Genomic DNA, 18,129 nt, shown 5'->3' with positions numbered 1-18,129 from the left:
ACTTTCAATGTTCTCTACTACCTTCAAAAGATTTGTTCCAGTGTCCTTATTTCACTAAAAATAACTGAAAGTATTTAGAATAACTAATAATCTAGTATCTGTCTACTTCATTGCTTATCAACTCTTCCCAAAATAAAATACATAAAAAGAACACCAAAATCAAACATAAATCAAAACAAAAAACCTCAAACCAGACCAAAAGAAAAAAACTGTTGCAAACAAGTAAGCAAAATAAGGTCAACAAAACTGAATATTGTTTATCCATACCAAATGCAAATGTCTCTATGAAAAAATACAGGTATAGTCAAAAGACTGATCTGAAACTTTTTGGAGACTACCACAGATATTGTAAAGAGGATTTATGAGAATTTAGGGATTTTTCTGAGGTTAACAGCATACTTGCCCTTGTATCTAATTTATCTTCAAAAATTATGAGCTAAAATATACTAGTCTTATCTGCTGGGTCTTCCCTTTAAAAGGGAATAAAGTTTATACAACTAAAAAAGTTTTCTTAAGTACCTGGACATGAGTTTGAAGGACAGTATGGAAAAATGCTCATGTATTAGAAAACATGTATTGCGCAGAAAAAAGATTACTCGGGTTTCAATTAGCTGAGTTATCTCAGTAAAAGAAAAATTTCAGTCTAGAAAATCTGGTATAAGCATCATCTGCCTTAGGATTGTAATGGTGATAACAGGGCAAAGACATAGGAGCTACACTTGCTGTTTGTTTTCAGTGAAGTGTTAGCATCAGTCTGGTACAGCTTAATTGCTCTCAAGAAGGTGGGAGAAGTACAGGAGAGTGGGACAGGTGAGTAGAGGGAAGAAAAACATGGTTGCTCGTGAATTTTTTAAAAAATTTGGTTGCTCACCAAAAAAAAAAAAAAGCCTATATTTGCAAATACAGACCTCAGTCCACACTTTGATACACTGTTTCATAGAACCATTAACTTCTGGATGCCACAGAAAATCCTAAAAGAGAAATGTTAGAAATAAAAAAAAAGTACAAAATACTAAAATTTCCACCATTGAAAATAAATACTGACAACATTCTCTTAAAGAATACTTAAAAACACCCAGTCTAAAACATCTTCATCTCCTATCTATCTCAAACTTGCAAGAGTCTCAAGCAAGTCTCCTCATGTGCAATTTTGTTCTCTTCCAGTCTCTATACTTATACCAGAGAAATCTTCAAGAAATTTAAATCTGATCTTGCCACATTCTTATTTAAATATTCAAGAACTTTTAATTGGCCTCAGAATAAAACCCAAAATTCTTTAAAATTGCTAAGAAGGTAGAGAATGTGACCTCTACCTGTCCCGTTTGACTTTTCTCGTTTCCTTTTCCCTGCTCTGTTATAGTTTGGATCTAATATGTGCCCTGCTGGCCAGGTACTAAAGGTGTGGTCTCCAGCTAACAATGAACTGAAACCTGAACCAAAATAAATCTTTCCTTTATTGTTATTTTCCCCAGGTATTATGTCATAGTGACCATAAGCTGACTAACATGCTAAGTACCTTTTCAGTTCTCTTTCAGCTCCTTGAGTGCTCCACATGCTCCTTTGTCTCTAGAATTTTCCCATACACTGCTACTTCTACACAAACTGTTTTTAATGTTCATGGACTCTTCCACTGAGTTTGACCAATCCTACTTATCCTTGAGAACTATGTTAAAACATCTCTTCTTCAAGGAGGAAAACTGTTTTTAATTCTTTGCTCTGTGCATTCCTACTTCTCCACTTTTTGTTTTCTGCTATCCTATCCCACCTGTATTTGCATGCAGAGAACTATAATGACCTACAAGTTCCATAGGTGAAGGGCATTTCCATATATTATCGGGCTGGGGATGTAGCTCATTTGGTAGAGTGCCTGCCTCGCATGCACAAGGCCCTGGGTTCAATCCCCAGCCCCGCAAAAAAAAAAAAAAAAAAAAAAAAAAAAAAAAAAAAATTATATATTCTTTTCTAAACATTAATCCTGTATACATATTCATTTCAAATTACCATACAAGGTTATTTTCTCCTGGATAAAAATTTAAGAGACAAATAATAAATGTTTATTACATGAAACAACTTACATAAAACATTTATTCCAGTTACTATATCAACTCTCAAGAATACACTTAAATCTATTTAGTACGTATAAAGCACTAGTTGATCTACAAATAAACTGACCAATGAATATGGCTTCAACATTTAGCTTACTAGTATAGAAACTTACCACTTTAACTGATGCAATCTTGTCTTCGAAAGGAATGTTTTCATGCTGCCATTTAAAAAAGGAGACAACAGAGAAGTTTGTTGTATAGGTTAAACTTGTGTAAACAATGTTCCCTTTAGCTGTTTTTGTTGATCTATTTTTGTATACCAATTCTCGGTTATCTATATGTTCAACTTGAAAGGACAAAACAAATAAACAACAACAACAAAAAGTACATAACACACCAAAAAAGTAGGGGCTGGAGGCATAGCTCAGTGGTACAGCACATGCTTTAATAAGTGCAAGGTCCTAGATTCAATCCCCAGCACCAAACAAACAAAACAAAACAAAAAAAATGACACCAGTTGTTTATGTGTGATTTTCAACATCTAAGATGTGGATAAGACAAAACTTGAGCTAAAAACAAGTAGATGCATTAACATACTTATATAAATTATCTTTCTGCCAAACCTGCTATGAATCCAATTAAGTACTAGTATTACTATCTGTAGCAGAGACAGACTGCTTTCCTACATTGCCTAAAACCCGGCCAGTTAGTCAAGGCCATGATTAGTTCTGGCTAATGCAATATGGCCAGATGTGATGTGGGTCACTTCCAGGCTGAATTTCCCAAAACAGAAGGTAATTCCTCATTTACTGCCATGTATTTTAGATGGGCTGGCAAAAGGCTTTGTTCCACACAAGTCACTCAGGGATTGCTGCTATTGGAATTTTTCACCATTTTCTAGTGTACTTTGGAACTAGCTCACCTGACTTCAGAGACTGAGGAGGCTGAATGCTCCAGAGAATACCAGGTATTAGAAATTCCAATAGCAGAAATCCCTGAATGATTGGGTGGAACAAAGCCTCTTTTCAACCTATGAAGAACATGTAGCACTAGGTGAGGAATCATCTTGCATTTTGTTCAGATTGTAGTTTGTGGCTAAAGCAACATTTCAGTCCATTCTCAATGACATATTAGTAATGGGCCCCGATTGAACAGGAATAGATGTACATGACTCTAAGTTATGACAGATTTTACTTTGAAAACAGGAGATAAATATCCACTTGTATAAAAAAAAATAAAATTTGGAGACTACAACTTCTTGTTATCAGGCAGTCTATACAAAGAATGGAAATCCTTTCAGAGTTAGACATCCTGGGAGGGTGGAAGTAGGGGTGGTCAATAAGAAGCAAATTCTGTTTCTAAAAATAAGGTTGAAATGTTTTCATTAATTTAATCAAATAATATTTAAATTTATTTTCTCTATGAAATAAAGTTTACTTTTATCAATTGACTTCTAAGATTCTTGTTGATTCTCTTAAAGCTTCATTCCCCCCCCCCCAAAAAAATCTTGGGACCATTAAGTTAATGAAAGGTTAAGATTTGACATACGAAAAGCATTTCCTTGATGGAATAAATCTGGCAAACTAAACCAAACAATATCACTCTTTGTTCTATCCCATCCCCTATCTTTTAAATAAATTCTCTTCAGAGAAGTGTGTTGTTTTTCCTTCTTTTGCATTCTTTGATTAATTCAACTCAATCTCTTTCTTCCTTTCCTTTACTATTTTAATATCTGATATATATATATATATATATATATCACACACATTAAAGTTGCAAAGTAAAGTAAAAAGCAAATACTCATGAATCCACGATACAAAACAGAGCATTACCACCACAATGACCTGCCTGTGTAGTTCACTCCCTGTCTTAATTCCTGGCTTTGTCAAAAGAACTCCACTGTCTTTAATTTTGTGTTATACTTTATTACATTGCTTTTATCATGTATATATGCATCCCTAAACAATACATTGTTTAGTGCTGTTGCCTTTCCAACTTTTAATTTTGAAAAATTTTAAAGTTATAGCAAAGTAGGCAGTTAAATAAACACCTAAAACCCTTTGCCAATGGTTAATATTTCCTATGTCAGTTCCATCTCTCTCCCTCTCTATATACGCAAAGAAAATATATTGTAGACACCATAACTCCATATTGTTGGCATATAAATATGCAATAATTTTTCTTGTTGACTTTATTTACTAGGGATTTATTTGCTAGGGATTGAACCCAGAGCCCTGTGTGTGAAAGATAAGTGTTCTTCCACTGATTACATATCCAGCCCATGCAATTAATTTTTAACAACTTTATTAAAGCATTACAACTTATGTTTGTACATTCATCTTGTAATCAGCTACCTTAAAATCTGTATTACTTCTAGTAAATTTTCCATATATTCTTTGGGTTTTTCTATGTAGATAATTGTATCGTATGGACTCTTGAGTTTTCTTTCTTTCTAATGCTTAATTTTTATCTTTCTTCAGTTAACTCTTCTAATACAATATTGAATAGAAACAATAATAATGAATATCATCGTCTTTTTCCTAATGTAAATTATACCATATCCAACGTTGCACGTTAAAAACACTTACTGTAGGATTCTAGAATTTTTGTCAGGTTAAGTGTGACTATAAAATACATTACCTGAAAAAAAAAAAAAAGAATAATACCAATTTTCTGATACTATTGAGACATGGTTAATGGTATAAAATGTGATCAAAATGTTTCTTGTGTGCTTTGGAAAAATACATTCTTTAATTTTACAGTATGACTTATTAAGCTATAAAGTTGTAAAAATCAAACATGTTAACAGTCTATTATATGTTTCCTTTAATTTTAAGGCTAATTTAGTAGATGGTTTACAAGTTTAAAATCTTAATGATTTACCTTGTTAGTCATTACCAACTTTCTGTATTCCTGATAATGTTTTTGCCTTAAAATCTATTTTGTCTTGCATTGATAAGGCTTAACTTTCTTTAGCATCTGGTGAATCTTTATTCATTTTTAATTAAAATCTTTCCATGTCCTTTTATGTTTTTAAGCAGCAGGAAGTTTTCAAATTTTTTCAAAACATCCGAAAATCTAGCTCAAAAAATTTAGCTCAAAAGTTCCTTGCATTTATTTGGATTATATTTCTACCATCTTACTTTTTGATTTCTATTCCCCTACACGTAGTTTGATCATATACATATTTTATATATATATACTGCTTTTTATTTATACACATGATTGTACTTATATCTATGCATGTTTTACCTGAGTATATATGTGTTTGCATACACATATAAATACATGTTTGACACTAGATTAAATTTTGTTTTGTTCTGTTTTGTTTCCTTTTCTGGTTTAGAATTTACATCCTCATTCTATTATTTTAGTTTTTATCCTTGAAGTTTTACTGTACTTCTTTACCTTAAGTTTTAAAGAAAGATAATATATTACTATAAAGTACAATAGAGCATTTAATTGGACAATTCTTTAGTTATCTTTTTACTAAGTGCAAAAAGACAACATTATTTTATATAGATAGGTTTATATACATATTGTTTACTATTTTCTACAATCATTGATTACTATAGTTCAGACCTTTTTTTGTGAATATTTCCCTTTTTCAAATTTATTTTTTAAATACACGACAACAGTGGAATGCATTACAATCCTTATTACACATAGAGCACAATTTTTTGATTCTCTGTATATAAAGTATGTTCATGCCAATTTATGCCATTATACATGTAATCTTTTTTTTGCATTAAAATTCTTAATACACATATATATCACAATTTTTCATATCTCTGTTTGTATATAAGGTATGTTGGCACCAAATTCAAATCTTCATACATGTATTTTGTATAACGATGACTATCACATTCCATCATCCTTGCTAATCCCCTTCCCCTTCCCTTTCCCTTTTTATGTATGTTTGTTCTTCAGAAACTCCTTTTAAATAAATTTGTTTTATAGTAAATCCTCATAGTTTTTGGATATCTGAAAATGCCCTACATTTCAAGAAAAATAAAGACATTTTTATCCTAGGTATACAATTCTAATTGAAACTTAATGTTATAGCTTGGATCTAAAAGTGCTGGAAACTTTAAGAGGTGAAGCCTAGTAAGAAGTCTGTAAGTCTCTGAGGGCGTGCCCTTAAAAAGGATCACAAAACCCCACTCTTCTCTTCTTGGCCATGAGGTGAGCAGTTTTGTTCCAAAAGCCATTTTTACCATGATGTGCTGTCTCACCACAAGCCCAAAGCAAATGGGGCCAATCGATCACAGACTGAAATCTCCAAACTTTCTTATAGTAACAGAAAGCTGACTGACACATTTTCTTTCAGAAGTTTAAAGATATTATTCTACTGGCCTTTAGCTGCCAATATTGCTACTGAGAAATACACTGGCTCAAAGCTTAGTTTTCTATATAAAGGGAATTATAGCTATTGGCATCTACCTGCAGGACTACTTGATCCTTTACTACTTGCCTACCATCACTGCTCTTATCTCTGGTTTTGCCTTATACTTTGTTTCTTTTTGAGTAGTATTTCCCATTTTCTCGAAGTCTAGAAATACATCTACAATATTTTTTAAAATTTAGGATCCAATTCGTTTCAAGTAGAAGTGGCCCCCAGAGTATCTAGTCTGAGCTATGGCTGGAAGCAACCTTAAAGGGGTTTCTTTACTGCAAGACTTCTCAAGTTTTTAATATCCTAACCTAAATTAAAACCATCTAAGAGGGAGATATGAGATCCAGCTCTGCCCAAATTCATTTGATCAGAATTTCTCAACAGAACTAGCTTTTTAAGTAAAACATAATTTGAAAAACATTTTCTATTAAATCTTTTAAACAAAATTTTACCCCAATACAAAAAAGAAAGAAAATTAAAACAAATAATCTTTAATACTTCTATTCCACTCAACAATATTCATCCTGAGGCTTTAAAAAACAATTAATACACCTTTACAATACACCATACTATGCTAGGAACAAAAATAATTTTTTTAAAAAACAAAACACAAAACAATTAATGATAGAAAACCTCTGTCCTTGAAGGGCAGAGACAAGAAAATATGTAAACCGTAATTTGGCAAACTCTCTACTAGCATTTTGAATGAAATATTTTTTGATAACTGTTTCTTTAAGACTGAGACACACTGTCTTTAACTAATTTCTTTTTCAAAAACATACAGATTAAAATGTATCTTGTTTGTTAACTTTGGGATAGTGGGGCATCCCTAGAATATAAAAACTGAAAACCTAAGTATTATATTATTAGGGTTTAAAAATAATACAACATACTGCATCTACTTTTGGCTACACGCTAGGCCATTATAGCTTTTTCAACTATTGTCAAATCCATTAAGGTAATTTTTAGAAAGTCACATGACTCTAAGCCCAGAATTATTAAAGGCTATGAAATCAGAAATTTACTTTCTAAAATTTTACTGCAATTTTTACTTTAAACTGTGATAATTCCCATGTCTTTAAAATACTATAACTCTCCTGTATATTTTTTTGTGTATAAATAATAATGAAAGATACATTTGTAGGTAACAAATACAAAAAGCAACTTTATTCTTTTCCATTATTCTTATAAGGAATAAGTTCATAAGAACTTAGGACCACCATCAATCATTAGCACTATGGAATAGCTACTTGGTTATGAAGCCCTTAATTTTTCAGTTCCTTACCACAGGGTGGATTGATGTGCAAAGGCCGATTTTCATCATCAATTCATGTGCTATTACTCTTACAATTATGGATTTTCTTGTATTCTACTTTTCACCCTTTGCCATTCCCCATGTCTAATATTATGCTATTTAAAGTCAGAGATAAGAAGCTGGATCACTTAAAAGTGTATAAAAAGGAGAATATGATGAGATATGTCAACCAAAAAATAAGTAACTAATCAAATGTGGAAAGATATTAATTCTTATTAGTTTTCAAAGAAAGATACACTTTTATTCTTACTTTGCCAGGACTGGGGATTGAACCCAAGTCCTTACACATGCTAGAAAGTGCTTTACACCCCTGAGCTACATCCCCAGCTAAAAACATATTTTGAAATGAGAAATTTTCCATCAAAATAGCAGAAATTTATCACATGTTGTTTAATGGGTAGCATGATCATCCAGTGCCTCAAAGGTTGCAGAAAATTGGGTGCCAACATGATGCTAATTAGAAGACAAAGTGAAATAATTCAGTAATACAATTAATAATATTTAAATTTACATTCTTTAACATAATATTCACGTTGAGAAATTCTATCCTAAGGAAATAACTTAGAAAGCAAAATTTTTACACAAAGTAGAAATGCCCTTTTTAATTGAAAAAAAAAAATTAAAACTAAAAAAAAAAAGAAAGATTATAAGTATATTTTAAAAAGAGAGACTGAAAAAAATATGGCGAGATATTAACAGGAAAACAAGGGATATTTTGTCTTCTAAGGAATTTTTAGAAAATTTTCCACAGTAAGAATTTATTATTCCTGAAAACTAAATGTTTAAAGTGAAAAAAAGCTTGCCAATACCTATGCTCTACTTATTTTCCTTATGTTCCCCTTTTACAGCAATCATCCCTCTTTTCCCCTCAATTTTCTCAAAATTAAAGCAGAGTTTTTAATGTTAATATGGAGAGGTACATTCCTCCTATAATTATTAAATTGATTAACTTCTAAAACGATACCTGAGAGAAAGGAATAAAAGACTTTTACCTTATTTCCTTCTTCTTTGAACTGAGGGTTAATTATTTTTACAAAAGAATAAAACAATTGACGAATTCTGGAATCTCCAATAAATGCAATATGTTTATCTACAAGGCAATTCTTGGCTTCACTGAAATTAAAAAAAACAACAACACATTAATTGGCATTTCAAATCACATGATTTATGACAAAAGCTGTATAGGACTGTTTCCACATTTAGTCAGGTTGCTCTAGAAGTTATGTGGCCAGGTTTAACTTAACCAATCCATGTACTTAGTATGAACTAATTCATTAAGTATTTAAAAAGTACTCTTAACTGTATTATGTGCCTTATATATATTATCTCAGAATAACTCCATAAGGTAGATATCCAAGATGAAGAGCAACAATGGTCCTTTGCTCAAGCATTAAGATTCAAACACGGTTACCTCTTACTTGACTAAAAGCAGCTTGGCTAAAACTGTTGCACTAAAGCTTTAGGGCAAAAACTTTTATCTGGAATTAAGTTCTACCCTCAATCAGGAAATCTGTCCCATATATAGAAGAAAAATATGGTACTCTACTTAACCAACATCCCTCCACTAGATATTAGGACCTAGGCAAGGAGGCAGTGATGTAAGTCTGTAATTACAGCCACTATGGAGGCTAAGAGAGGAGGATTGCAATTTGAAGCCAGCCCTGGCAACTTAGTGAAACCTTATCTCAAAAGGAAATCAAAAAAGGGCTGGGGATACAGTTCAGTGGTAAAATGCTCGCCTAGCATGCATGAGGCCCTGACTTCAATCAGGGACCAATAACACACACACACACACACACACTCATGCTAAGGAAAGAAAACCAACAAAATAAAAAAAATTTACCTGATTTTATATTTATGCATCATACAACTGTGTGGTTGCCAAACTTTTTCTCCAAGAAATCTGCCACTTGAGAGAAGGTATTCACATGAATCATTGCCTATAACAGTAAAATGCAAGAGTTATAAACATCAGTTAATTTTTTATATATGGCTTTCTTGATACCATTTAAGCTCTTTGAGATCAGATAGTACACCGTTTTCTATGCTTATCTGCACTTTCCAGGTACATATAAACCATTCATGAAAAACATAGCAAATATTAATACATTAATATTCAAGAGGATAAGAGCCACTATGGTTTACACTTCACCCTGTAAGAGACTCCTAACTTCTAAATGCTGTAATCACTGCTCTGGCGGAGCCTTCCTTCTACTTCAAGTTTTCTTTCCAGAAACATCAAACTCAAATTTATACTTGAGAGAGAAAAGTTGAAGGGATAAAAGAGAAGACTTCAAAAATGACTTCCTATTCAACTATGATAATGCATAATGGGTATTAGCATATCTGGAAACCTGGTTTTAAACAGAGTCCATAGCTAGGAAACCCTCTGCCCTGTATGAACTGGGATAGAGTCATTCTACATCCTTTGGCTATTTAACCATATATTAGCCAAATCCACATGACCAAAGAAGTGAAAAGTGGATATGGAGGCACTAAGAGCTCAGATATGGCAAATGGATGAAGGAAAAATGAGATGTTTAGATTAACTGTGAGGTCACAATTAAATGTATACTAAATGTAATCTCTAGTTCCTTATTAATAGTCAAAAGCAAGCTAAATTTGTCTTATGATTACTTCAGGTCAGGCTAAGGAATCTGCTAAAAGGAACACTACAGTATAAAATAGTATTGACCCATTCAGGGTGGAGATAGGGAAGACTCAAAGATTTAAAGCAGAACAATACCTCTCATTTCTCAATCCTGTTATTCATTTATTTGGCCAAAATAAAAAGAAAAGGTAATATAAATGCAAGACAGGTATACAAAAATACTGAAGATATTGTTGCTTCAGTGTCCTAAATTAAAAAAAAAAAAAAAACAGTTAGGAAAAGTGAATACTACATTGTGTTGTTAGTGGAAAACTGTATAAAGAGGATACTTGATGATTAAGTTTTTGTAGTTATATAACTAGTCTGAACAGGTTCTTTTTTATTTCAAAGATTTTTAATAAGACATCTCTAAAGTATAAATCATTAGATTTTAATTCTTTCCAATTATTAAAAACTAATTCTAGTTCTAAAACAAAAATTAGGCTAAATAAATAACCAGGGATAAGTAAAGAAAGGACTGTAGAAACACACAATTAAGTTATTTTCCTAAGAACAGCATTCCTGTATCATTCTTTTATAATGGCCACATAGTAGAATTCCATTTAAGTCTAGTAAATGTTTAAAATCAGGATGATTATTCAATAATTATAGCTTTTCTACCTCTTTAGACACATTTATTAAACCAAGGTAATAGCACATCTATTTTTAAAATAAGTATGAATTGCAAAAACTAGGCAATAATTCATGGCATTTTCCTTCCTTTTCTTTCTCTCTTTTCTCTGTCATTTGATTTTTGTTTCTTAATAAAAGCCTATATAGAAATTGCTATATAGAAATTGAACAATGCTAAGTGTCTGGGATTATGCTGTTATGCATTCATGGGTTATCAATATGATTTTGTAGAGATGGAAGTTCTATACCAACATATTAAAATAACCACAAGAAAATGTGTTGAAAATGCAAAGTTCTTTATCAGTACTACTGGTTTTTCAAAAGTTATCTAGAAGAAAACAACAACTCTAATCTGATGAATCCATATTAGAAAAATCTTGTACCAAAACAGGTTTTAAGAGGTCACTAACCAAAAGGCACTACAGAAACTGGTGTTTTAGAAACCACTGATCCTTCAAGGAAAGAAAATCTTTTTTTTTTTTTTTTTTTTGGGGGGGGGGGGTGGTACCAGGGATTGAACTCAGGGGCACTAAACCACTGAGCCACATTCCCAGCCCAATTTTGTATTTTATTAGAGACAGGGTCTCAATGAGTTGCTTAAGTGCCTCACTTTTGCTGAGGCTAGCTTTGAACTCATAATCCTCCTATCTCAACCTCCCGAACAGCTGGGATTATAGGCATGTGCTACCGTGTCTGGCAGAAAATCTTAATTTACTAGTAAATGCTAGTTAATCATCATTCTTCTTAATATGTGTCATACTGCTGAGATTTTTACAAGCCTTTCATCTGAAATTAATAGTATCTATCAGAAGACAGAGATGACACCAATTACTTTAACAGAGATAATCTAATACAAAGAATTGCTAGAAAAGTAAAAGAAGTAAAAAGTCAAAAAGAAAAGTAAAAAAAGCAATAAGGTCAGAATGGTTTTTTTACATTTGTCATCAAAATAAAAATAATAGTAGTAATAAGTACTATTATAACCTGATTAAAAATAAACCTGATCTAGAAAACCCTGTAAAATTCTTTACTCTAAAACAAATTCTTTTTGATTAGGAAATATTTTTCAGATTAAATTAAATATAAATCTAGATGCCAAAATAATGTAGCCACATTTTATTGCATACATATATGTAAATATCTGCTGGCACAAAGCAAAACAAAAACTCCAGTCACTGTTTTCAATTGTCTAGCATAACTCTGATGGTTCCTTCAGTACAACCATCAAGAAATGAAAGTTGCCAAGTGCTCAGATAAATCAAGCCAAGAACACAATAAAAAAAGGAACTAAAGGACAGAGTTATCTATTTCAGCTATTTCCAATACTAAGATGAGTGGCTATCTTCCTCTTTATTCTATTTTCTTAAGGATAAGCATTCTAGTTTACCAATCTACAACTTCAGATTTTTATACAGGATTTTTCTGTAATAGATATTTAAGAGCAAACAAACTAAGCAAGCAAGCAAGCTAACACAATAACAAACTGAAAACCAAAATGTAACAACTAGAGAAAACATCCAAGTTCCTAAATGATTCACAATTTACACTTTTTTTTTTTTTTTTTAAAGACTACCTCTGGACTCAGTGCCTATTTATACTGAATCATCTTACTAAAGCTGTATTTCCTATACCAACCATGACAATTCCAGACCATAAAGTTTACAATATGATCTGTAAAATATTTTTGTTTGCCTAAAATTCAGCAAGTTATATTTTATTCTGGGTTGAAAAACACTTAACTTTTTCTTTAGAAACACTTTGAGTGATTCATTACAAGTAATGTCATACAGATCAGCACCTTTCTAGCAAAGAAATAAAAGACTGGAGTTGCTTTCTTGCTTTTAATTCCTAAAGCTTCAATGTCCTCTTCTCTAAAACATGCAATAATACTTAACTTTGGCATTTAATATACTTAGTGACATAAAAGAATTCAATTTCAACAAAATTAAGACATTTGAAGTAAGTTAACTTCATCAATTTAGGAAATTAAAATTTATCCAGATTGGAATTATCCTTAAGGTCACAGTTACTGGCCTCTTGTCACAGAAATTATGTTTTTAATCTGTAATCACACTATTATTAGACACTTTGTGATTCAGGAAGGTAAGAGATTGAATAAAATTGAGAAAAAATATGCTTAATTTTTTAAACATCATTCTAGTATTATACATGGAAGTGTTATTAATAATGAAAAAGTCTCTACTTTCTAAAATTGAGATTAGAACACGAATTTCAATAAAAGCTACAAACGAACCAAATGCAAGAAGAAAAATGGAAGGAAATAAAGACTTTGAAAATTATTTATCCAATAATTATTTATGGAGTTCCTACTGTGTGTTAGGCTCTGATGATTTAAAGATGAAGATACCCTTGGAAGCTCACAGTTTGTGTGGAAGAGGCAGATACCAATTATTACAATACATCATGATAAATAGCTTCAAGTTGTTGTGGCAGAACTGAATTTCTAATCTCTACTTCTGTTGTGGTGACATTTTAACCAGCCCTTCAAGGAAAAACCTATACTTTCTTTCAAGGGAAGAGAGGTCACTGCATCTGTGAGAAGTCTAGAAGAGAAAAGCATGCTTAGACTGTAAGCTTGGAGGTTAGGAAGAATAAGGGAAAACCACAGGTAGCAAAAGTAGGCCTGAGTCATATTTTTAAATATTACACATACAACTTTTAGAAAATTACCTCTTGACTGAAAAACAAAAAACCAACAACAACAAAAAAGGGAAACTCTTGGTTTGTACTATTACACTGAATTAGTATTTCCACATTATTTAACCCCCTAGAAAATGCTTTCTCACTTCATCTTCTATATTTCTCCAGGTCTAAGAAGCTCTGAGAAGGCATACTATAAGAGAATGGCATGAGGTAGTCTAACAGGATCCTAAATCGTAGCTCAGTCACTGAGTCACTGTATACATATACACTAGTTGTGTATCCTTCTTAGGCAATTCACTCAGGCTCCAGCTTCATCTTTAAAATGTATATACTACTGAATTCACCTAATCTAAGACCACTGGTTATAAGATTATAAGTGATATCACATTTTGTCATAGAAAAAAATGTTCCCAATTAATATTTGACATGTAAAGTCTTAAAAAGACTCATCCTGGTTACAGAGATTTTAAAGGAAAGAGGATGAAATATGGTAACTGTATCTACTCATAGAATGGTTGTACAGACAAAATCAGTTAAAACATGTAAAACTTTAGTAAACAGTGCCTGGCATTTAATAAGTGCTCAGTGTTAGTACACAGCGTTTGCCAAGTTTTATTTTCCGTAGTGTGTAGCTCTCACTTCCTTTAGCTTGTAAACCAAGAATATGAAATATGGATTCAAACTGTCCTTACTCCACCTTGCCAGAGCACACTCCTATCCCCACACCCAAGTTCCTAACACACAGCTTTACCTGCTTGCCCCCTGCTCCTATACAAGGTCCTTTCTTATTCTAAAGATTTACAATGTGATTCAAGGATATGTTTCTTTATGCAAAGAGCATGATATCTGGCATAGTTTGACACTGCATAAGGATGGCTAAAATGTTCCTGGTAAGATGTTTATTTTTCCCAAACAGTCTCTGGCTCAAGTTCTTGACATTCAGTCTGGGCAAGTACACACACCAGGTGTACTGCTTCACACTCAAGGCGCTGAAGTACCTACTGGAAACTGATGACTCGCTTCTGGAGGAGGCTTTACAAACAATCCCAGATTGCTACACTGACTCATAAGGTCCCATCTGACATTCTATTCTCCCTGCTGATGACAGTTCTTGATAAGATGAGATCCATAATCTAAATATAAAAATTAGTATTTCAAGCTTATTGAAAAAATAAAAAGCACAGTCAAAAGGGGAGGATTAGATGTTTACCTTTAGGACAATAGCATTATAGTTATAATATATATCTCGTAACAGCACATACACAAAATTACCTTAGATTACTGCCATCTCATATCAAACCAGCATAAAATGATTAATAGTAGATAACAGAAACACTCTCTCCAAATTGTCACAAATCAGTGCATTAACACTGCTAGCTATATTTGCCTAAGAAAGTGTTGGGTTTCTATCACCATGGCCTGCCAGGTCATATGGCCATCAATCTGTAGGGAGCTGGAGGAGAGAAGCCAAAAGGATAGAAAGAATTTATCTTTTTAACTCAACTTAGTATATTTATATCATGAACTGTCCATCCATATGGTACTACAGTATAAACTTTTTAATATTCAAGAGTTGGAGATAACAACAAAAGCAGCAAAATTTATCAAAATGCCCAAGCGCTGAAAGGTCTCTTGGGATTAGACGACAGCTCAGATTCTAGGACCCATTTACTGCATATTTTGCCAAAGTGGGTGTGAAGTTAAATGGGCACACTGTTAATATGCACCTGTCCATTACACATTAGATCTTGACTAATTAATCTCACAGTCACCAAGAACTGTCCAGATAATGGCTTTGATAGTACTAGGAGCCAAAAATAAAAGATCCTATCATTATTAATTTTCCTCCACCTGTCAGCCTCTCTCCTGGTAGCATTTTTACAGAGGGAAAAAAAAAAAATCAATCAGCAAGGACAAGTAAATATCCTTGATTACTGAAAGATAATTCATTCTGAAATAAGGAGATCATATTTCCTTTCTGCTTTTACACCAATTTCAAAATCCATACGGAAAGTCTGCTTTCCAACTGCTTACAACTTTTCTTTCACTACCCACCCCTACTACTGTCAACTCATAACTTCTTTTCAAAACTCTGTCCCACAAAAACCTGCAACCCAAAACTTTTAAACATGTGTGAATCATAAGACTGGGTGGCACCTCCTCCATTTGGACCATAGGCATCTTTAGCCAAGGGTGGCCCTTATGGCAAGGGAAAAGGGGCAGCCCTTGTCGCTGTCCAACAATTGGGCCTGACTATTTCAAGGCAGAGGCCACATTAAACAAAGGCCATAGCGCCTGACCCCTAAGATGCAGATCTGCAACCCGGCTCCAAAAGGAGCCCTTGTAGGGCGGCCTTGGCCTTCTCGCGACTAGGCAGTCTCCAGGGCTTCTTATCCGACCTCCTGCCCGAAAGCCTGGCCTGGCGCCATCCCTGAGTCCGGCCCGCCGGACCCCCGAGGCCATTCAGGCCAGGCGTGGGCGAGAGTCCCTGACCTCTGCGCGGGTAGCTGGGGGGCCCAGAGTCAGGTGCCCTCAACCTGAAGGCCCGCAGAGGGGACGCGCAGTTGTCCTGGGGCGTCGGCCCGCCACTGGGGACACCTGGGGCACGTGGGGGTACCGCCTCCCCCGCGGGCCGGGCCGGCAGGAGGCCGCGTGAGCGTGGGCGTGTGTTGGGCGAGGGGGCGGCCTCCGCAGCCGCGTCGCCGCCTCCCCCCCGCCGGCCTGGGCCGGGGGGAGGGCCCGCTCACCTCGGTAGCGGCGGGAGGCGAGGTGGCATGCCGCGAGCAGCAGCACAGCCACCAGCGCCAGCACCTTGGCGCTCCTCACGCTGAAGTAGTGGTTGATCTCCCGCTTGCCCAGGTTGTAGGCCAGAGCCGCCATCTTGGTTCCTCCATGACAACAGTGCGCGGCGGAGCGGGGAAGGGGCGCCGCACAGGGGCAGCACTGGGGCTGCCGCCGCCAGCCCCCGCGGCCGCCACCCGCGCCTCCTGCCTGGGAGCCTGACCCCGAGGCCGCGGCACCCTCGGCCTCGGCCTGCCCCTCCTCGGCCGCGGCCGCCTCGGCGGCCTCCCCCCAGCCCCGCCGCCGCTGCTCCGCCGTGCCGGTTCCCCAGGCGCCCTGGACGCCTGTCTCCTCCCCTTCCTCCTCCTCCTCTTTAGCCTCCTGCCTTAATAGCGGCTGCGCCTGCGAGGGGGGTCCGGATGCCCGGTGCTCCGGGGTCACTGGCCCCATCCGGCCCTCCGGGGTCACAGGGTCACGGGCGGCGGCGGGCGGCGGCGGCTGCAGAGACATGGGGCTGCTGGGCGAGGGGACCAGGGGTTCCAGTCTGGCCTGGATGGGAGCCCCTGGGCAGTCTGCTGGTTGTCGGCCGCTACCTGAGCCAGGTTGGGGCAATACAACTATAGTTCCGGGAGAAAAGTACACATCGTTCCACTCCCTCCTTCCCTATCACACCCTTTTCTGAACTTTCTACTATCCGAACCCGCCCAGTGTCGTGGGGGCTAGTGTGAGCTTCTCCCCAACCTGTCTGGCCAGTCTGGCTGCTCCCAGGTGCTGGCCAGGTATTGGGGTTGCTGGTAGTCCTAGCACCCAACCCACGGGGTAAGATCGGTCTTAATACTGACTTGGCCCTATCTCTTGAAACTTTTACTTTTTCTTTTAATGTCCTGATTGTCCAGTTCCAGTGGACCTAGAATGCACCAAAGTACGGAGTGGAAGGTACAGAAGGAGCCTAAAGTGTCAGTAAGAAAAGAGCTGGATTCTCACCTGTATTTACACAAAGGTTGACTAGGATATGAAAAGGAAAAACAAAATGTGCATATGACAATCATCCCTGCTCCTAAGGTTGGGCGGAGCAGGCCATTATTAATAAAGGATCCCACCTTTTCCTTTGTAAATCATTTGTTATCACGAACAAGTGTGTGTGTGTGTGTGTGTGTGTACATATATATTTGGTCTTTTTTTATGATGCCTTTCATTTGGGAATGATTATTTACATTGCTTGTGGTTTTTGCCTTGTTTAGAATGAGTCACTGGGTTAGTTGGAGGTGTTGTTGAGCTGAGCTTTCTTTACAACTTTCCCATTTAGCCAGCCATTCCTGAACTTGTGCTTATAGGCCCCTTGCAAAAGTATAGAATGTTAGATATGAAGGGACTGTAGAGATCTTGTCTAGTCATTCCCATTCTCTTCATCCAAGGACTCTTTTTATTATATTTTCAGCCATGGGCCTCATATCTTGAAAGATTTTGTCACTTAAATGAAATCACATACATCACTGTCATGAATGTAATGCTAATAAGCAATAAAGTTAAATAAGTGTACAAACACTTAGGCACTGTTCCCTGAAAATGGTCGCTTAATTTTGGCTGTCATTCTTCTGATCTGATGTTGATCACATGCTGGCAGAATTAAATCAGATATTGTAAA

The 18,129-nt window shown here is 35.6% G+C and overlaps 1 protein-coding gene across 1 annotated transcript in view; it reads right to left on the bottom strand.

The window, feature by feature from the left end:
• Casd1 (CAS1 domain sialic acid O acetyltransferase 1) overlaps positions 1-16,808 on the bottom strand; it is a 41,836-nt gene extending 25,028 nt beyond the window's left edge. Inside the window, exons 1-5 of the mRNA XM_076833791.1 lie at positions 16,451-16,808; positions 9,600-9,696; positions 8,749-8,869; positions 2,219-2,263; positions 909-971 (exon numbers count right to left, since the gene is read on the bottom strand). Of these exons, the coding sequence (XP_076689906.1) occupies positions 909-971; positions 2,219-2,263; positions 8,749-8,869; positions 9,600-9,696; positions 16,451-16,583 (459 nt within the window). The 5' untranslated portion in view covers positions 16,584-16,808. The remainder of the gene's footprint in view (positions 1-908; positions 972-2,218; positions 2,264-8,748; positions 8,870-9,599; positions 9,697-16,450) is intronic.
• Between the last annotated feature and the right edge of the window lie 1,321 nt (positions 16,809-18,129).

This window comes from Callospermophilus lateralis, chromosome 1, assembly GCF_048772815.1.
Source record: "Callospermophilus lateralis isolate mCalLat2 chromosome 1, mCalLat2.hap1, whole genome shotgun sequence".
Taxonomy (NCBI): Eukaryota; Metazoa; Chordata; class Mammalia; order Rodentia; family Sciuridae; genus Callospermophilus; species Callospermophilus lateralis.
The sequence above is the reverse complement of the archived record's forward strand: the minus strand, read 5'-3'. Positions and strand labels throughout refer to the sequence as shown.